We start from the raw sequence: 21631 nt of genomic DNA, 5'->3' as shown, positions 1-21631 counted from the left end.
CGGGCTTTGAGAAATCGCGTTCTTTAATTAAATAAGATTTCAGAAATATTTTATTCCGTTAATCTAATAAATATTATTAATTTAATTAAATAATGACGACCGTACTCGGTCACTTTCAGCGAATTTCTTAGGGGACAGACTGTTGTATTAAGTTTAATGGTACGAGCTCGGCACCTGGCGGTATCACATTTCTGTTTATAACTTCTGTACTATACGCGGGGTATTACTTACATTTAATACAAAGCTGACGGTACATTTACAACGCTTTACAGGCTAAAGTCAGTTCTGGTTAAGTTACTCAACCAAACATAACTAAGATTTAACGCCATTTATTGATTATTACAGAACTACAGTTGTACTGAACCGATAAATATATATACATTGTCTAGCAAAAAAACTGTGTGCACGCCTTTTTTGTTTGTTTGTTTGCTTTATTGTTTTAATTATGTTTGCTGGATGTTGAAGCATGAATTCTTCAACTTCCTTAACTTCGGAAATGGCGTCCCAAAAACAGTTGGTACCGTCCTCTCAGTGTTATCAGAGAGACAACATTCTCCTTTGATTATCTCTTATTAAACTCAGTGGTACTATTCATATCTATACCAGCCCACATTTCTTTCGAGGTGCATTATGGAGACTATTTATCCCTTAGGTTCGTCGTATGGGAAGAACATGACACTTTCTCCCTACTAATCGATTTTCTGCCTACCGGGGGTATTTTTTCTTTGAGATATCACACAGAAGCTTTGCTCCTCTTATCTCGAATCAGATATATAACTGTGGTTGAACACTAAGCTATTGAAATCCAAAATTCGTCAAATAATATGGAGTTTTCTGATACATACAGACTGAATTGTTTCTTGGACTTATCCTGGTAAAAAAAAAATTCATTACCCGGGCCTTGATTTCACGTTGTTACAAATTCTAATTCTTTCGTTTGAAATCATACTTAAAGCTTAGTGATATACCTAAACCGCTTTAGAGCAGTTTTCAATTGAGTGTCGTAATCAAAAGCAAAGTAGTTAGCTGTATTTACTCTGGGCAATCACAAAGGACACGGGCAATCCAGTGAAAGCAATCAAAACTCGAAGCAAATGCATGAAACTTGCATGAAACTTGCACGAAGCGCGGGAAAACGCGCGCGGGAAAGCGAGAGACGATTGGTTTTGGTTTTACCTAGTTCTGATTGGCTGAGAAAGTGGCGCGAGATTTTTAAACCAATTACTAAGCGTTGTAATACAAAACCAAAGCAAACACAAATTACGTTTGACACTCAAGTGAATGTTCTATACATTATACATCAGACTCACACAGATGGATACTTTTTTCATAAAGAGAAATGTAGTCTTGGTCATTAACGGCGTATTCCTTCTTAATACTTTCCGACACAAGCTTTCCCCTGAGTGACGCGTATTTCGTCTACAGCAACAAATCCAGTCAGCGTCGGACTTTTGATTCCCTCGATGTAAATCTGCAAAAACAAATTAATGCCTCAGTTTTGCATCAATCTGAAAGTCAGTTACCGAATTTAAAGCAACGCACGTCGCAGCAGTGTGGAGGGTGAGGTTAAAATAGAACAACCTTCGGTTTGCCAGAGGTATTTTGCAGAGCGCAGAACGCAGAATGCAGAACGCAGATGGTGCCCTAACCAATAAATAAAAGCTAATCGAGAGCTAACCGCACGCAGACTATCATTCTGTGTTCTGCATTCTGCAACATACCCCTGCCAGATTGTCAGCGGTCTGACAGGCCTAGCCACCACAAGGAGGAAACGGGCATAAGGCAAGTAAATAACGTCTACGTTTTAAGTTCTGAATTCTGAAGACAATTTTGAGTATTGTGCAGGTGATCCGACCACCGAAGCGAAGACGTATTTCTGTGTAGTTGATTAAAAAAAGAACTTAAAATCAAGGTATGGAGAAAATTAGGCATCAAAAAGTGACTTTGGAAAGGTATCGGGAATTCCAACAAAATGAACCTTCACATCTGAAGGTAAGGTGAAAAATGACATTAATCCCACACCAGACCAACAAACCTTGATCATGACTCCTGATATTGATTTCTCCATTAAATTCCACCTATTTCCTTGTCGACCTTCCTTTTCCCAAATCAATACGTACGGGTTCCTTTTCTTAGATACCGCTTCCTTTATAAATACCCTAAGGTAGCCACCAGTACTCATGTGATAGTGAAATCTTAAGCAACTTGATCTATTGAAGTATCCTGCACTGTATAGTACGCCACTGTTCATGTACTCGGATCTGTTTAACGGTTTTATAAAGAAGAGGAACCTTCCTTGAGGGGAAATAAAAAAGTGTTAAAAGATAGATAAGGGGCGCTTATATTCTTGTAAACTTTTCAAACCAAATTTGGAACCATGGACAAAGCAATTAAATCGAAAAAAAGGTGTTCTAGTTAGAAAATCCGCCAGTCAGACAGTCAGTCAGTCAGTCAGTCACATTCAGTCATTCAGTCAAAAGAGAAGAAAGAAGAAGAGAGAGAGAGAGAGAGAGAGAAGAAGAAGAAAGTATCAGTCAGTCAGTCAGTCAGTCAGACAGTAGTCAGTCAGTCATTCAGTCATTCAGTCATTCAGTCATTTAGTCATTCAGTCATTCAGTCATTCAGTCAGTCAGTCAGTCAGTCAGTCAGTCAGTCAGTCAGTCAGTCAGTCAGTCAGTCATTCAGTCAGTCAGTCATCATCATCAGTCAGTCAAACAGTCAGTCAGTCAGTCTGAGAGTCAGTCTGTCTGTCGTTAAATCTGGTTTATGCATGGCAACGTATTTACTACTGATGACGGGCTAAGCCCGAAACGTTTGGTTCCATCTTTAACAATTTGTTGGCACTTTTTACCTTTTATATTTCACTTATTTAACCTGTAAGTCATTCAATTAGTCACTCGGTCGCGGTTCGGCTAGTCAGTCAGTCAACCAGTTAGCCAGTCAGTCACTCATTCACTTTCAGTCTCTAAGTCAGTTAGTCAATATAAATGCAGACTAGCTATAACTGGGCGTGAATGGGTATTGAATATGTCCTTTCTAGCGTTTTATAATAATAAAAACCATTTATTTGCATAAAAATATAGACAGAAGTACCTAGTAAGCACATCGTTCGAGTTCTTACCCGTCGTCAAATTGAAAAATTGTTGTTGCCTTTTTGAAGAATGAGATTTAACTACAGCTTCTCCGATTAACCAATCAAACTGATCTTCTTCTTCATTTCTCCAGTTTTTCCAGTTACATAACCCCCTTTCGAAGCTGCAGTCTCCTATATTCATAGTAGAAATACGTGTAAGTCAAGACCGTATTCAGGGTCATTCAGACAGACGTAGCAAATCGACTGCCCTTGCTCGGCCGAACACTCATTAGTCATTACTCATTGCCAATTTGTTAGCGGTAAAGGCACCGAGCACTGGAGTTATCTTCCACGGATCGACCTAGGGGTCTGTTGGGTCGAAGTAAGGAGTGGAAAGAAAAAAAAAACAAGTTTTCGCTTTCACTTGAGTATCTAAAGTAATTCCAATTTGCGATGGTTTTGCATTACTAAGCTTAGTAATTGGTTTAAAAATCACGCGCCACTTTCTCATTCGATCAGAAGTAAAAGCAAACCCTATCGCTGCACCTACTTACTTCGTGTTTTGATTGGTTCAATGGATTGTCTTCATTCTCTATGATTGGTGAGAATGTCTACTTTGGTTACTTTAGGTTTTAGAACATTCCATTTAAAATAGCTATTTATCCCTGTGTATACTTTTAAAAGTTAATATGCCTTCCATACCTGAAACAATTGTGATTATTTCCCTTTTGGGCGCTGGTATCGGTTCTGTAAAAATATCAAGCCGTTTAAGTGTTGTAATCAGTAGTTTTGTTAGAATGCAACCGGGGAATGCAACACGCATTTTAAAGTGACTGGCGATTGCCAGTTATTTTTTAGCCTGTATTTCTTTAGAACTGAATGCATATAAATAGAGGAAATCACTAAAACAATTGCACGTTAGAACAAGATTCTCGAACCATTTCAAAGCAATCAAGGCTCAAGACATCTTTCACATAAGAGTATACTTACTAATATATTTTGTACAGTTGTAAAACTTGTTTATTTTCCTTAAATCCAGATCAGAAAAACCTTCCCGCTGACCCATCCGCTTCCCTCCAGGCATCAACTTCACAACAACTGGTTTCTTTAGATCGACGCTGAAGAAATTAAACCCATAATGCAACACGGACCCATAGTCGTAAGGCTCTCCGATGACGTAACCTTTCAATACACGGTACTCAACTTTCGCTTCTAGAATCGGAAAAATGTGTGTTTTGTACGTTAGTAACTGCATGATACCACAAGTCTGAAATTTGTCCAGAACCGGTTAAGTCCAGTATTTGACATCTTGTCTTCACTAACGGTGGTCCTTTAGCGTCTTCAGCCAAGTCCCTTAAAGTCTTATTATCATTTTGTATTTGGTGGAGGTTTTTTCAGGAATGTGGCGGCTCTCGTAAGCTCCTTATTCTACTGGTCCTCTAGTGTACAGTCGATCCCCTCTAATACGGACACCAAGGGACAAGGAAAAGTGTCTGTATTACGAAAGGGCGAAGAGTCAACTGTCCGTAATAGGGAGGTGTTCGTGTTATAGAGTGAGTGAGTGAGTGAGTGAGTGAGCGAGTGTGTGAGTGAGTGAGTGAGTGAGTGAGTGAGTGAGTGAGTGAGTGAGTGAGTGAGTGAGTGAGTGACACTTTATTTAAACTCGGAATTCCATCAATTTACAATTGGTTTTCATGAAAGCCGAGTAAGATTTCAAAATATAAATAGAGTTTAATAGCACATAAATATTAAAGTGGGACAAACTATCAATAAGAAGATAGTAACATATCAAAGTCAATATCTTCCAGTCCTCTTTTAAAGGCTGCAAGAGATTTAGCTGACTTAATTGAAGGAGAGGATCGACTGAAGTAGCAGCTCTCGTAAGCTTGTAATTCTACTGGTCCTCTAGTGTAGCAGTTGCTACTGTTTTGAGGGGCTAGGGGCATTGTTCCTGCTGTTTGTTCTGTTGTTCTCTCGAAGGGTTGCGAGCCATTCATGCGAGACCCTGCAAGAGCTGCTACCTGACCCATTTGAGGACTGTTTGAGAAGCAAACTGGAAAATTATCGGATCTTTTAGAATCGGATTTAGGGGTCAGACATTTTTTATATATCAAACATGATCGGGACGCACTTTTCAGGGGGGGGGGACTGCTGTGACGGTGTCTGTGTGTGTGGCGGGGGGGGGGGGGGGCGTGTGTCTCTCTGTGTCTCTCTCTGGGGCTGCCTCTGCCCTCCCCCCCCCCCGCCCTCCGTGGAACGTCTATTGAAACTTTGTCATGCAAACATTATTGATCCTGCTGTGCTTACTTGGTTTGATGTTGCTCGCGTTTATCCTGATAAACTGGTTTCTGTCTGCACGGCAGTGCTCGTGCATCATGCCCAGAGCGTGCAGCAGCTCGTGGATAACAACACCCTTTGTGTGACATCCCTTGCCTAAGGACATGACCTGTTTTCCACCAGACCTTCCCGTGGCTGAAAAGCAGCTAACAAAAATAAAACCAATGAATGTGCTAAAATTACAATCGAATTACTCACGGAGCAAGACGGTACGACTGCGCGAATAAGGGAATTAACCAATCACAACTGGAGGTAAAAACACGTGATTGGTGGCAAAAGCGGGGAAATTCGCGTGATTGACTTTTGTTTGTGTCCCCGGTTGCATGGGTGAAAAAAGACAGCATCTTCACACTATCGGTAAGAGTTAGTTACACTAGTTTTCAGAACCACGAGATCTTAGAACTCAGCGAACGTCGTTGAAAATATGCCCGATATGCCTATTTTGGGATTTGATTTGACCATGGTGAAGGGGAATAGCCATGTGTCACAGATTTTATAGGGCGGGCGCCCTACAGGGGTAAACATTTTTTTTCGGAAATTGGAAAAAAAGGGCCCTTTAGCTTGGCTAAATCTATTTAATAAACACTGATGAAGGGACAGCAACCTCGAAACCTTTGTGGCATTTTCATCTTTTTAAGCACAGAAACAGGGGATTTATTTCGATTTATTATGCGTGAATATTTCGGCAGTGTAGCAGCTCAGTAAGCTTGTAATTCTACTGGTCCTCTAGTGTAGCAGTTGCTATTGTTTTTTTGGGGCTAGGGACATTGTTCCTGTTTGTTTGTTCTATTGCTTTCGAGAAGGGTAGCGAGTCATCTATGTGAGACCTTGAAAGAGCTGCCACATGGCCTGAATATTTGCGTGTGTGTAGTCAGGGTGCGGAGGAATTATATACAGTAGAACCCGGTAACCTCGAATTCGAATAACTTGAACTAATTTCTATTTCCCTTGACCATACTTTTCAGTCACTTTTACTCGGTTAACTCGAAAACCCCAATAACTCGAACTTAATTTCATTTCCCTTGATCAAAATTTGGGTCCAGTTTACCCCAATAACTCGAATTCCGGTTCTTGCAACTCGCCATGGATGCCTATTAATTAGATCAACGAACAGATCACGTATTTGACAGCCTTTTTCCACTCTTATCATAAGAATTTATGATCGTGTTAGAGTTTCTGACGAGATAAGTTTAATTGCACTGTAATGTATACTGAAGTATTGAAAAATCAGTAAAATATCAATTATTAACTTGGCAAATTAAATATTCAATCGACCTCGATAACTCGAAACCTTGCTAACTCCAACTGTTTTTCTTATCCCTTCAGAGTTCGAGTTACCGGGGTTCTACTGCATGTACGATGTTACAATTAACTGAAAATTAAATGGTCCATCTTCGTACATATTAACTCACCCTGAACCACGATGAACCCAGATGTAATCTTTTTCATTTGTGTGTCTTATGAATCGTATGCAGGTATTTATCTCAAACTCCTTAACAGCAGCTTGAAAGGCTTTCCTTCCAGATAATCCTGATGAAAAAGACGCCAGTGTTAAATAATATTACTTTCAGTGTTGACAACTTGATTCAAGTGATTCCAGAACGGGAAAGTAAGTTTAGCAAACGCATTACTCCAGCGTTACACATAAGAGAATTCTTACTGGAGTGATTTTCGATAAAGCCCGTATTGTAAAGCAAAAAGCCCTGAAATAATCACTTTGGCTTATCACAAAAGAGGCAAACAATCCATTTAACCAATCAAAAATTTAAGCTCGTACAAGTAACTAGTGTGAAGCGCGGGAAACGCTTACAAGTGAATTACAATTGGTTTTGGTTTTACTTCTGATTGGTCGAGAAAGTGGCGTGAGTTTTTTAAACCAATCATTAAGCGAAGTAATTTAAAACCAAAGCAGAAACGAATTACTTTAGACATTCAAGTGAAAACCGCCCTATTAGAGCGGTTTTCTCTGAGTATCAAAAGGAATTCGCGTATGCATTGGTTTTGCATTACTACGCTCATTGATTGGTTTAAAATTCTCCCTTACTTTCTCAGAAAATCAGAAGTAGAACCAAAACCAATCTTGACTAAATTGCGCACGTTTTCCTGCGTTTCGTGACGGCTACTTGTATTTGCTTCGAGTTTTGATTGGTTTACTGGATTGTCTGTGTTCCTTGTGATTGGCCAGAGTGATTACTTTGGTTTTGGTTTTACGACCCTCAATTGAAAACTGCTCTATCATGCGATGCTCTGCATAATTACATCATGTTTTCTTTAAAAAACTCAAACGAAAACCTTCAGCCTGGTAAGGAGACATATTTTTCTGAAACTCAATATCAACTTTAAACCTTACCCAATGATTTGTCCAGCATGTACGGAATGGCTTGAGAATTCCACCAATAACGTTTCAGGGCGATAAAGTTTCGCTTGGATCTATTTCTGGTGACATTCATTCTCAGAGTTTTATTCAATCCGTCGCTTTTATTCAATCCGTCGCTAAAGGCAACATCTCGCTGGTAGGTGAAATCAGCACAATTCGCTGAAAATATATTAACAACCATTTACAGCAAAACTGTGCAGCCTAACAAATAATATTATTAGTTGTTGCAGTTGCTCATAATCATCATCATCATCATCATCATCATCACTGTGTTTACCCTTGGATTTTGCAGAGTAGCTTAGCTTTGCTGCTAATTTTATTGCTGCTGCTGCTGTTGTTGTTGTTGTTGTTCTTGAGGTTTTCACTTGCAATCTGGTCAGGCTTTTGCATTACGATTTTGTCTAACTAAATTTCTTTCGCTAAATACTGCAATTTGGAAATCGCCCTCCAGCTACTGGCAAAAACGTTTTTTGACTGAAGGGCTCATGATCATAGCAAGGACAATAACAACGACTGGGCCTTAGGGTATTCAGTTTCCAGTAATGAAGCCAGAAATTCGATGAGTAGAATTTTTCTCGACATATAAAGTACGGACTTGTCGTATCGCCGCCTTAGAAATAGTACTAGTGGCTTTAATAAAACTTGCGGTTTTTACTTCACCCTTAAACGTGAGTTTCCTAAGGTCGCGTTTACAGCCGCAAAATTAAGCGCAAAATAAGCGCAACATGAATACAATTAATCTTCAATCACTGATCGTACTTTATCATCACGTAAATCATCTCGGAAAAGGCATTTTTGGAGAACAAAGATAAACTTTACATATACCGAACTAATGTTCAAGGATTAACTGTTATGACTAGGCGTTGACTTCATGTCAAACTAGTTAAATTTATCTGAGTGTAATATTAATCAGTTTTCCTTTATCTGCTTACCTTTTTCAGTGATGATGTTTGTCTCCCTTTTTGCGCAAGTCTGAATGTCGGCAGCACCATTTGAATGAAGTTTTAGATGGCATTCAAACAGACAAAGAACTAGAAAAGCGGTCGGAATCAATTTCATTTCTGCTTGTTATAGACAAGTACTTCTTTTGAATTATTTTTTTTTCTTTTCAGCTAATCATATGCGTGGTCGTTGTCGAAACAAATCTGATGTTGTTTGTTACGTCACTAACTTATCTAATTCAATTCTAATGGTTCCGCGCGCTGAAGAATTTCCATAAAATACTCGTACTCGTACCCAGATGTTTGCTACGTTCCCAGGGTTGAGAAGATCTGGGTACGCAATTACACTCAGCCCCTGGCAATAAGTGCCAGTTTTTGGCAAATCTTCTTTAAAATACTCGCGAAGAATTTCCGAAATATTTCATCCAATCAAAAACTAGCGCGAGCGCTCACGAGTTCTCCGAAAGCAATCGCGCGTACAAATACGTCAGGTTGGTTGCTTAGCAATTTTGGGGACGAAAACCGCGGGCTCAGGCACTTCTCGGAGAAGTGATGTCGCCATCAACTGGCACTTGTTCCCCCGACTAAGAACACAATGTTGCGGGCAAGAATGTTTCCCTGTTTGCCGCGCGCAACATTTTTTGCGGACATAAAATGTTTTTGACATTTTCAGAAACATTTTGTTTTCGCAACAAATGTTTTACCGGTTCGCACAGCATGGAAACAAAACATTTGTTTTGTGTCCCGCGTGTTTGTTCGCCAAGAAATATGAACAATGATAACACATATATCCTCATTTGTCACGGCCTTAAGGGAGCAATAAACCGTTATGAACGACAATGAACCAATGAAGTGAATTTTCCGAGCCGGTGGCGAAAAATTCACAAATATAATCTATTATTTCAAGTCGGCCGCGACAATAGTTACTAATAGTTCAGAAAAAAATAGAGTAATAAGAGCCAATATGGCATAATAAATAAAAGTTCATTGATCGTAAGAAATTACGCGACTGCGCTGGAATTTAATCTTTTTTTACATATTTTTAACTTTTCAAAAAATAGGTCAGCGAAGGAAACAACTACAAAAAGTTGGAGACCTTTTCAAATGTTTAACTAGTGCATGCAGATTTTAAATTTGAACTCGAGGGATACCGCCCTTACTGTTGATTATTTCGATTTCGTTATTTTGTCTTTTTAGTAAGTAATTTCATTTCTAGGCAATCTTTTGTAATTTATCGGACGTTTCGGAAAAGATGCCTTCATCAGCTGTTTAACATCCTTAAAAAACCTTAAAAGTCCTACGACTCAAACGCAAGCGCACACAACACAAGTCATTTTCCAATTAGAGATGGTGGACAAGACGCCATCGTGATTAAAACCTATGCGTAGAGGCATTCGTCTTTTTAGAAACGAAAGAAATCAGGGGCAATACTCAGGCTTACTTATGGGACCGTTACTAGGGACAAAGTGGCTTCTTTTGTTGTCCCTAGAAGCGACTGCAAAATAGGACGCCCCATATTCCTTTTCGTTTCTAAAGTGGCGAATGGCATGGCACCAATTTTGCGCTTGCTTTACAAGCGGCGTTTTTCCGCTTCACACATGCGACGCAAACGCAAGTACATACATAACTACGCGTAAACAACCGCAACACAAGCGTAAGCACAACTGCAAGGAATGAAACTCTCCCCAGTTTCCATTCCTTGTGCTCGTGTTTGCTGTATGTTCAGGTTTGACTATGTATTTGCATCGATAGTTTGAACCAACCTATAAGGGTTTTACCAAAACTATAGAATCCAAAAAAGTTTTAGATGCACTTTATTTTACAAAAACTTAATCTTAACTTGTCTATAAAAGAATCGGTAATACACATGCAAATAAAAACCTATCTCGTCTATTCCCTAATTTTTAAAAGCATTTTGATTCGGAACAAATTAAAAATTCTGCATTCGGTATACACCTGCGTTCGCTTAGTTTAGCGACCTACTTTATTGCTTAATTAATATTCCTTTAAAACATCAAGATCCGTTAAAATATGTTTAACATGCACGTATTTTTTATTCATAAAAGTTAAGATTACACTAAAGGAGATATGGTCAAACTTGAAGTTTTCTGCTACCCTAATCTTCTTCAAACCCGTTCTTTTAGGCATGTCAAGTTATTTTATATGCATGTCAAGTCAAGATAAATCCCCTCATATACACCCAGGATTATTAATAATATATAAGTACCACAAGTAAGTACCACAAAATCAAAATCGAATACAGCTTCTTTTTTGTCTACTAACTAAGATTACATAACCTTCCAAAAGTACACAGTTACATTAATAACATAATAGTTCAATGAAAATTTGTTGAAATGGCACAGACACTTCATCGTCAGCAAATACACCTTCTTCTGGAATCTAAAATAGGATTTGAAGATAAAATCCACTGATCAGTTTCTTAGTATACGCTTGTTATTTTATCATATACTTGGACTAGAATTAAATAAAACTGCCACGCCTTTCAAAATTTATACTCATTCATCAAGAAGGAATATACTACTGAAAAAATGCTCCATCGGCTATAAAAAGCCGTGACTGAACAAATGCTCGAAAAATGACTAATGAAATTTCGAGGGTAATTACGGTTTTAAAAGGGCTTTCATCCGATACAGTAAACATTTTTTCCGCAGTAATTTCCCAACGAAACCTTCCAGTTTAGAAAGGCTCTCTGCGCTCCACTAATGTCACGCACGAATTTCTTTACTTAGGACTCTATTACTCTTAAAGGGAATTACCTCATTTTTCTCACTCAAACTCGAGAGTGACGTCATCTCCAATAAGTACAAAAGGCGCCCAGTATTTCACATCACTGTACCCGTCTGACTCCCTGAGTTCGTTCATGGTCTGGTTAAGAGACTCGCTTGCACTTCTTCCTTCCACAAGGTGATGGTAGAAACGTCTCATAAACTCCATCGTGGCTCTATCCTCTAACACCCATAGAGACACCAGAACTGAACGAGCACCAGCACCCAGGAAGGCCCGTGCCATACCGACCACACCTTCGGGGTTGATCTCTCCTTTACCACTCTGACAGCAACTAAGGACAACCAGCCTTGCTCTAACTTGGATACTCAACACATCTTCCATTGTTAAAATGTAGTCTTCTGGCTTGGGGATACGGGATGCTCGTTCTGGATTGGGAGAAAGGACGATTTCGCAAGCTTCTATAAGGTAATGTGCTGCAATGTGGACTAAAGCAACCGAACCAAGACTCTTTAACACTTGATCCTTCGAGGCCTCTTTACCAACAAGCGGTGCAACGTTGATCATTTCGCCGATCATTTCTACTTCTTTTCTGGCAAATAGAAGTGGAGAGAAACTTCTAAACCTCTTGATCAAGGGGAATTCTTCTACCCATGGATCCCCAACAAGTAGTGCACCATTCTTACAGTGGTATCCGTCTGGACATTCAGTAATCAGTTTTAAACTGGTCAATGATGGAATCAGTCGGATTCTAAACGATTCACACAGGTACTTGGAATCACTGCCCACGAAAGCAGCGTACGGTGCTAGCCACAATGGACCATCCGGGACAATGATCAATTCGTCACCTTGAATCTGGTCTGCAATCAGGCCAAATACATTGTTATACAACGAAACTAAGGGATTGTCCGACTTTGTTTCAGTGGAGTTACCTTGTGGTAAGGAATCCAGGGAGTGGCTTCCCCATCGCTTCAAACGCGGCTCTTTTATTAACGAATCAATTATGTTGGCTTCATCAAGTTCCTTCTTCGTGTACTGAATGTCATTGCCTTTGGAAAGTACCCAGACATCAATCACTGTTGGGGAAACTGCCAGAAAGATAGTGCTTGATGAACTGTGGCTTAACTGGTCCAAAAACCCTTCGTTTTCAATTGACGCCGCCTGACCTGCTTCAATGCCATATCGGGATTCCAGAAGATCACTTAGGGCTTGGGCCCGTCCGGTTTCGGCAGCAAACATAGCGTCAACGATCATTTCTTGTTTCAGGAGAATCCTCCTCAAAGCAGTGTACGAATCATCGTATTTCTTTCGGAAGCCAATTTTCCATTCATCGTTAGACTTAAGAAGGCTTCTCGCATTATTGAATGCTTTCACGCTCAATTGGCTGTAGTTAAGTGCTTCAGGTAAGAGGCCCAATGATTCAAGGCTACAACCCAGTGCGTGATAGGCACGACCTTCTCCAGCCTTATCTCCTATTTCTTTGGCACTTTTTAGTTGTTTCCTCTGGTAGTGCATGGCTTTTTTAAAATTCCGGAGACTTTGAAAAGCCGTTCCAAGGTTGCTGCAGGAGGCTGCCTCACCAGCCTTGTCACCCGCGTCTTTGGCAATTCTAAGATGAAGGTAGTGATAATGTATGGCTTTTCTGAAATCATCGAGTTTTTGCCAAACATTGCCAAGATTCCCATACGCAGCTCCTTCCCCAAGTTTGTCTCCGATGTTTTTGGCGACACTAAGTTGTAGGTTGCAGTAGTCCATGGCCTTTTGGAACTTGTTAAGACCACTGTAAGCAATGCCAAGATGGCCATATGCAGCACCTTCCCCAGCCTGGTCTCCCACTTCTTTGGCTATTTCCAGATGACGGCCGTGGTATTCTATGGCTTTTTTGACGAGGCCGAGACTTTGGTAATCATTGCCAATATTGCCAAACGCAACTCCTTGTCCAGCCTTGTCTCCCACTTCTTTGGCAATTCCGAGATGTAGGTTGTGATAGTGCATGGCTTTTTGGAAATCACCGAGACCTCGATAAGCGTTGCCAAGTTCACTATACGCAGCTCCTTCCCTGGCTTTGTCTCCAACTTCTTTGGCAAGACTTAGATGTAGGCAGTGATGGTCGACAGCTCTTTCGTAATCACCGAGACCTTGATATGCCCTGCCGAGATTGCCATATGCTATACCTTCTCCAACTTTGTCTCCTACTTCTTTGGAGGTACGAAGATTTAGACTGTGGTAATCTATGGCTTTTTTGCTATCACCGAGACTTTGGTATGCACTTCCAAGGTTTCCGTGCGCAGCTCCTGCCATTGCCTTGTTACCCACGTCTTTGGCAACTCCGAGATGCAGCTTGTGGAAGTGTAAGGCTGTTTTGAAATCACCAACAGCTTGGTAAACATTGCCAAGATGGCCATATGCAGCTCCTTCTCCCGCCTTGTCTCCAACCTTTTTGGCAATACTTAGATGCATCTTGTGGTACTCTATCGCTTTCATGAAATCACCGAGACTCTGAAAGGCGTGTCCAAGATCACCATAGGCCTCTCCTTCTCCAGTCTTGTCTCCCACTTCTTTGGCAATACTCAAATGTAGGCTGTGGTATTCAATGGCTCGTTTGTAATCACCGAGGTTTTGGAAAGCATTGCCGAGATTGCCATATGCAGTTCCTTCCCCAGCCTTGTCACCCACTTCTTTAGCAATTCTAAGATGTTTTTCTTGGTAGGCTATGGCCGTTTTAAAATCACCGAGACTTTGATAAGCGTTGCCAAGATGTCCCATGGCGGATCCTTTCCCAGCCTTATCTCCTTCTTCTTTCTTTATACTAAGATGTCGCTTGAGGTTCTCTAAGGCTTCTCTGAAATTACCGAGGCCTTGGTAGGCAATGCCGAGATTGCCATATGCTTCCCCTTCACCAGTATTGTTTCCGACTTCTTTGGCAATTCTAAGTTGTTCTTTGTGATAGTCTATGGCCAGTTTGAAATCACCGAGACTTTGATAAGTACTGCCGAGATGGCCAGTGGCGGTTCCTTGTTCAGCCTTGTCATCCACGTCTTTAGCAATTCTCAGATGTAGCTTGTGGTAATACATGGCTTGTTTGAAATCACCGAGGCTTTGATAAACTTTGCCAATGTTGCCACATGCGACTCCTTCTGCAGGCTTGTCTACCACTTCTTTGGCGATACGAAGATGTGCAGCAAAGTATTCTCTTGCTTTATTGAAATCGCCGAGACACTGATACACATTGCCAATATTGCTGTAGGCACTTCCTTCACCGGTCTTGTCTTCCACTTGTTTTGCAATTTTAAGTTGCAGTTCGTGATAGTCTATTGCTTTATTAAAAGAACCTAGAACTTGATAAGCATTGCCAATTTTGCCATACGCCTCTCCTTCGGCCGCCTTGTCTCCCATTTCTTGCGCCATGCCAAGACGTAGGTTGTGACAGCTTAGAAATCTAATACCTGTGTTAAACTGTTTAGTGGTTTGAACGTTTTGTGCCTGGGACAAGCCCACTGGTTGTTGATGTGAAGGATCTACCTGTTGGATAAAAGCATGATCTGATTCGATTTGCCATTAAAGCGATATCAACGACGGTGCTTTCTCGACTTAACGTGTTACTAAAAGTAGCTGAAGTTACCTTGAAAACGGAAAGAGATTGTCTGAAACCAGAAGGACCCCCCTAACAGGTTTTAACTGTTACAGCTAGCATGGACGTACTACAAGCTAGCGTGTCCAAGGTGACACCATTTTATCAAGTTTATCGACACACTTTGTAAAGCTCATACTAAAAGTCAGCATTTCTACGACTGTTTGTAAAGATTAAAATGGTCACAACTGTCTTAAATTCCGATTCTATAAACGTCCAACGTTAACGTTCCAAGTTGAGCATGAATTAAAACTCCAAAAACTCAGGTTCAGCAGTTGACTGAACATCAGTTCCTTTTCGGACGTTTTGTATATTTAATGTTTTACTTTATCTTTTTCTTCATTTCTTCTCTTTATTTTCTTCATTTCTTTTATTTGCACATCAAATAATTACGTTGCAAACTTTCGGTGAAATATTTTGTGGGGAGGAAATAGGAATTCCTTGCACTGAATTTGCATGCAAACCCAAAACGGCGTAACGTTTTCGCACGCTCAGTAGAATACATTATATTTATTTACACCCCTAACTTAAGCTCTGTTTACACCCCTAACTTAATAATGTTTTGCAGGTTTGCGGTTTTGACTTCCCTTTTAGAGCATATTGTTGAGCTCTGACGTTCTCAATGCTAGAAACCAAAACATAAATGATATTGTTATCGGAAACTCGATTTCTCTTTCTCCGGCTCTTCCCTTCCCGGGTCCTCCTTTCTGTGGTGCTTCCGTGGCTCACTCTCTCCCCTGATCAGTTCAAAAAAGGAACAATCAATCGTTCCGTAGCTATTCAACACGAAATTGATTTTTGTCGATTAATATTTAATGCGAATTATATTCAGTATCACATGTTCATATACGTTGTTTACCATCCTTACCGACTGATTCTTCGCCTTCTCCTCGCCAGTTTCTTGAAGCTTCTTTTGCTTTTTGCCAGACCTGGTCCTTAATTCCAACAAGTACTGGTTATTCTTGTCAATCTTCCAAGACTTAGGAAGTTCAACATTTCATTTGCCATTTTCAAAAGAGAAGACATATTTCTCAGTAATCGCACAATGGCAACAAAATAACAGGGAGGGAGGAGGATAAATCAATTCCCAGTCTAAGAAAGTGAAATATTCCCTGATTTTTCTTGAGAAACGTAAGAAAGTACGAATCCAAAGTTGTGGTACTAAAGTTTCCATATCAGATCAGATAATTATACCAAGCCTCTTTAGCTACACTCCAAAGGGGCACTGTCACTTAATTTGAACAAATTTCTAGAAGCCCAAAAATACATTATGCATAGCTCATAGATAACAGGCTAACAATGTGAATGGTTTGATTTTGCGAATAAAGCCCGACAAATGGCATGAAACCATTTTAAAGAATTGCTTCATACCATGCAGGTGGCGCTGAGTTGTGACTTAAAATTACGAATTCTGGCCTGGTTAAACCGTTACTTTCAGATCAGATGTAGAAAAGGATACTGCTAATCCCATATCACACCATGTGATGGTTTCTTTAAACAGATTTAGTTGACCACAGGCACTTGCTCCTAATAACAAGTAAAGCAATAACTAAAGCTAAAAGCTATAACCGTAGTTGTGTTACAATTTAAGCCAATGCATAGAAGATTAAAAAAATTAGGATTTAAACGGGATTTAAACCAAGAGCGTCACGTTGTGAGCTAGGAAACTGAATATACCGAGAACAAAGTCGATTGTGATCGAGCATTTATGTCCCCGAGTGAGGAATAGAATGACAAGCATTAGCTAGTGATATACTATGATTTATGTCGACTTAAAACAATTGCCGAATTTGCAGGGCATTGCCTAGTTAAATCCTAAAAGGGTAAACACATCAATTTTATCCAACCATGTAAAAGGAGATTCAGTTCTTGAACAAGAATGAGTAACCGACTTGTTTACGAAACTCTATACGTTGTAGTTCGGAGAACACTTTGTCTCGAGCTTCAATGGGATTATTGTTAAGAAAAAAAGAAACACCGTACCGACTGTTAACCTTACCTATAACAATAGCCTTGAGATAGGTTGGTTGTAATTCTGTGGCGACGTTTGCATCACTCAGTGAATCAGGATAATTTCCTTTGAACAAAACATACACACCCGTAAGATAAATTTAGCAATGCACAGAGAAAGAAAACGAGGGAAATAAAAATATATGTATAAAAGATCAAGAAATAGGAAGACGATGATTTCTATTTTGTCAGGATAAATGTACTTTAGGATACTTAATGAGAAAAAAAATAACCAAAATTCAACCTCAGAGCAGCGACTCTAGCAAGAACAAAATGTATTGTTTAACTTGGTTATAAGGCAACCTGTTTGTTTCTCTAATTACCCAGGCAACTATAATTTTGTTCACACCTCAGTTGTTTTAAAGAATAAACTGACATACGTTCCAAATGGAAGGACGTGTAGTCTTACGATCTGAAGCTTTCACTTTTAACAAGATGACACTTGACATGACTTCATCGAAATTTTAACTCTAGACCAAACTTGTATGTCTCACTGTACAAACTTTATTAAACTTCAAACCAAACAAGGGATGCAAGCCATATAATGGAACACCACACTTGCCAAGGACAGCAAAAAAGACATGCATTTGATTCAGTGAAACAAGTTTATAAAAGTACTCACCTTTCAAAAAATATACTGTCGCCCTGTTACTGTACAGTTTGGCCTTTAGTTCTTCATCCCTGCAGTTCACTTTAATTGCTTCCGTGTAGAAGTCAATTGCGTTAATATAATCTTCCTTCGTGTATTCCTCATTACCTTGATTCATGTAAATCTCTGCTATTGCTAAAAGATACAGATATAAAACGTCATAAACGTGTCTACAAAGCATATGTAATAATGATAGTGACCGGCTTCACAACCAATCAGAATGCGCGTTATCCCCCCCCCCCCCCCCCCCGTCCCCGCCGCCCCCCCCCGCCCCGGCCCCCCGCCGCCGCCGCCCCGGTTATTATCAAAATGTTATAAAGTTGGCATTTAATTACATACATCTCACAGAAATAGCATATATAGCATTTAAACCAATAGCGTAAATTTTACTTAAAGTCCTAAAACATGAAACAATCCTCTCTGGACATTTCAAGTCCTTGTACATCAAGTTGTTTTCCCCTCACCTCTTAAAGTTTCGTCATCAAACTGCGGTGTTTCTTCAGGTGGTTGTGTGACGTCACTTTCATTTTCAGCATTGATTGCAGTGGTTTCCATAGCGAATAGAAGCTCGGAAATCCCTCCTTTTTTGAAGCGTCAGATTATCAATTTATCAGTTTCTGTTGATCGGAGGATTTTAAAAATATTGGCATTAAAATTTAGCAATTCATAGAATTGCACACTCGCATCGTCTGTGATGTAATACGACAAATGTATTCGCGCATTCGTTTACATGATATAGCTTGAAATAATTAAACACGAGAGTTAGTGTGAAGCCAAAACACAGGCGAAGGTTTAAAAAAAGAGTTCTGGTTAACCCCACAAACTCGCAGGAGTGCTTATTACAACACATATTTTAACAATGTTATTATTCTGGCGGCGAACACATGCTTGCGCCATAGAGAGAGGAAAAAAAAAGAAGAAAGACAAAAAAAAAAAAAAATGAGGGAAAAAAAAAAAAAAAAAAAAAAAAAAAGAAAAACATAATAAAAATAATTTATCAAAAAAAACAAAAATAAAAAAAAAAAATAAAAGGGAGAAAAGGCCAAGAAAAAAATTTATCTTTATAAAAAATCCAAAAAAAATAAGAAAAAAAAAGAAAAAAAATTTTTTAATTTTTCCTAATTTTTTTAAATAAAATTATGCGTAAAATTTTAATTTTAAAAAATAGAATTAACAATTCATGTAAGTGTTACCCGAAAAATTAATTTTTTTAACTGCAAAAGAGTTTAAATAAACTATTATTATTATGTGATGGTGAATAGATATTTTGTTGTTTATGTTATTTCTGTATTCGTACTATTTCTTTTTTATTCGTTAAGAGTGCAGAACGGTAGCCGAAAGCTTAACCAAATAACACTATCAATTTGTTTTCAAATCCCGAGATTTGACTTGTATCATTCAAGTTAGCCTATTCACTGAGACCTAGAAACTGAAATATAGGCCATATCATTTCTATACACAGTTTTCCCAAGATCGACTAGCAGGAATTTAAATAAGAACCATTTATAGAAATTATGGAAATTATCCTTTGCTTGGCAAATTCACATCTGTACAGGTCGTTTAGGCGGTACCACTTAGAAGACATCAAATTTAATGTCCTCTATCGAGAGGGGTATACGAAAACCTCGCTAATTTGCGTGCTAATTCGCCAGTTGCGTGCTTCAAATATCGAAGCAATGCGATTCACATCGGAAATATTGCATAACATGGCGTCGAAGATGACGACTCAATTTCTGTATGTATTCCTTTTCACCGAGATCTATCCTCGGAGACCCAGGGGCAGCTAGTCGGGACCACGGGATTTTCGCGCGATAGTTTACAACAAGGACGGGAAAGCTTTTCGCCCGAAAATCCCATGGCCCCGACTAGCTGCCTTTGGGTCTCCGAGGATGACCGAGATCTAAAATCAACATCAGTTTCTTCTCTGTATCTCGCAATCTAATTAAAAGGAAGCCTTTTTCCGTCGGAGCTTTTTTTAAAATAAACGAACTCAATAGGACCAATAGAGTAAAACTTATTTACGAGAAAAATATGCATCGTTGATTAAAATCATTGAACTACTTTGGATTGTGTTGCTACAATGGTGTATTCCTCAGAACTTTGGGTTTTTTATGCAATGCACATTTCAAATTATTTATGGGTACTGAATTTTCCCAGTGTATATGCATGAATTTCCTAATAACCAGCAGTGAACAAAACAGTTATTGTTATAATCAAATATTGCATATTGCCTAAATACACTCAACGTCTAACCTCGTACCTGCTACAGAACCGACGAGGTCTTTTATGAGTCAAATCCTTCCTTCGTCACCAATCAAGGAGGCAATTCAAAACAAAAGCCTTACTATTTTGAGAACATAAACAGAGTGCTGGTCATCCCAGAGAAAAAAAAAAACAGTAGAAAATAACAACTTACCTATTGTTTACACCGAACTGACTCTCTTTCTCCCAAGATGTTAGCACTAGAACTGCTGACTTACATCTGTTTTGTCGTACCTCTCACCAATTAATCACGATAAACTAGGTGCCATTTTGTATAAAGCACGCAGTGCATCGAACACAATTTGTGGCATTCAGTCGACAATATGGTTCTTCAAGAAAGCGAAACACAAACTGATCAGTAAAGCGCTGTAACGAAATAAATTATTATTATTTGCAGTGTCAAGGTTCGAAAATACAGCTTTTCAAGGAAGCCGGAAACACAAATTAATATAGTGTTGATGCGACAGCTCTGATAGTTTGTAGCATTCAGTCGAAAACAAAATACTTCAAGAAAGTGAAAGAAAAGCTGATGTACCGTTTTTTTACGAATGACACTGTTTGTCAATCCTCTGACGTTTATGCAAACTCAAATGCTTCCACGACCGCACAGCGGGGTTGGTGAGGAGAGGACGTAATGGATAGGCCTTCCCCTCTTCCTTAAAGGGGCTCGGTCACGGTATCTTAGGTAACTCTATCTATATCGTTAATAAAGAGTTCTAAACTTCAAATTAGCAGAACAAAAGTTTTTTATTGGCAAAATCACGGTCACATAACAAACAAGGATGATTTTTGAGCATTGTAAATGACACTTTCATACAAATTGAGATAAACTTGAAAAAAGTCGGGCCGACGTTTTTCAAGTTTATCCGGTGTACGTAATCCGTTTTAATCTTCTTGTATTTTGCCCATTCATGCCGGTTTTTGGCCTTTCTTTGTTCCTTTTGAGTTATACCTTCAAGTAGATAGCCTGGACTTTGCTTTAGATGACAGGATGGCAATCCGTTCGGAATGACGTCATAACACGCATCAGTACGACTACAAATTTTGACCATCTTGGATCTGTCACCTTGGATTTCACTAACCCAAACAATAATGGGATGTCAAAATGAACTATTACTGCAAAAGTACTGGAGAAAACAAGAAAATATTATCGGAACAAAGAATTCTATCTAAATCTTCACAATCTTCACAAGTCAACATTTGGGCAGCGCCGTGGGGCAAATCATGGTTGCCATAGCTACGTCAAGGACCATGGAGAAACACGAGGTCATATCCAAATGTCCAGAGGAATAAATGAACAAGTACTAAACGTTTAACATTCCTAAAGCAAAACTCCTTTTCAAAATTCTTTTCAAAACTCACTGGGGTGGCATGGCATTGCCACAGCTGATATCAAACGCAGAGGAAGTCGAAAATTCTTATTGAAAGTGAAAACAAAGCGATATAGCATTATTATTCTTCATAAAAGTAAAAATATCTCTTCAAGAAGGCGAAAGTGAAATTGCTATAGCGTTGTCAGTACTAATTTCATTTGTAGCACTTCAGTCAATCGCAAAAAGCACTTCTTCTGAAAATGAAAACAAGCTGAATTTTACCTGTTACGACA

The 21631-nt window shown here is 39.3% G+C and overlaps 2 protein-coding genes across 3 annotated transcripts; both read right to left on the bottom strand.

The window, feature by feature from the left end:
- Positions 1 to 317: 317 nt before the first annotated feature.
- On the bottom strand, positions 318 to 9474 carry LOC144645352 (meprin A subunit beta-like). Of its 2 annotated transcripts, XR_013569263.1 has the most exons (10): positions 8720 to 9474; positions 7761 to 7946; positions 6823 to 6940; positions 5381 to 5556; positions 4064 to 4285; positions 3776 to 3820; positions 3122 to 3265; positions 2036 to 2295; positions 639 to 1471; positions 318 to 566 (listed from the first exon to the last, which is right to left on the bottom strand). XR_013569263.1 is itself a non-coding variant. In XM_078504900.1 (9 exons), the coding sequence occupies exons 1-9, from the start codon at positions 8844 to 8846 to the stop codon at positions 1373 to 1375; spliced, it is 1377 nt and encodes a 458-aa protein (XP_078361026.1). In that variant the 5' UTR covers positions 8847 to 9474; the 3' UTR covers positions 318 to 1372. The 2 variants fall into 2 exon arrangements, 1 of the variants encoding a protein (XP_078361026.1); XM_078504900.1 differs by having other exon boundaries at positions 318 to 1471.
- A 1060-nt stretch (positions 9475 to 10534) lies between these two features.
- Positions 10535 to 20128, bottom strand: LOC144647035 (uncharacterized). Its single transcript, XM_078506779.1, has 8 exons — positions 20024 to 20128; positions 18228 to 18380; positions 17737 to 17898; positions 17104 to 17181; positions 16564 to 16631; positions 15973 to 16074; positions 11506 to 14995; positions 10535 to 11128 (listed from the first exon to the last, which is right to left on the bottom strand). The coding sequence occupies exons 2-7, from the start codon at positions 18316 to 18318 to the stop codon at positions 11516 to 11518; spliced, it is 3981 nt and encodes a 1326-aa protein (XP_078362905.1). The 5' UTR covers positions 18319 to 18380; positions 20024 to 20128; the 3' UTR covers positions 10535 to 11128; positions 11506 to 11515.
- Between the last annotated feature and the right edge of the window lie 1503 nt (positions 20129 to 21631).

This window comes from Oculina patagonica, chromosome 3 (assembly GCF_052425735.1).
Source record: "Oculina patagonica isolate OP01 chromosome 3, crgOcupat, whole genome shotgun sequence".
In the NCBI taxonomy this organism is placed as follows: domain Eukaryota; kingdom Metazoa; phylum Cnidaria; class Anthozoa; order Scleractinia; family Oculinidae; genus Oculina; species Oculina patagonica.
The sequence above is the reverse complement of the archived record's forward strand: the minus strand, read 5'-3'. Positions and strand labels throughout refer to the sequence as shown.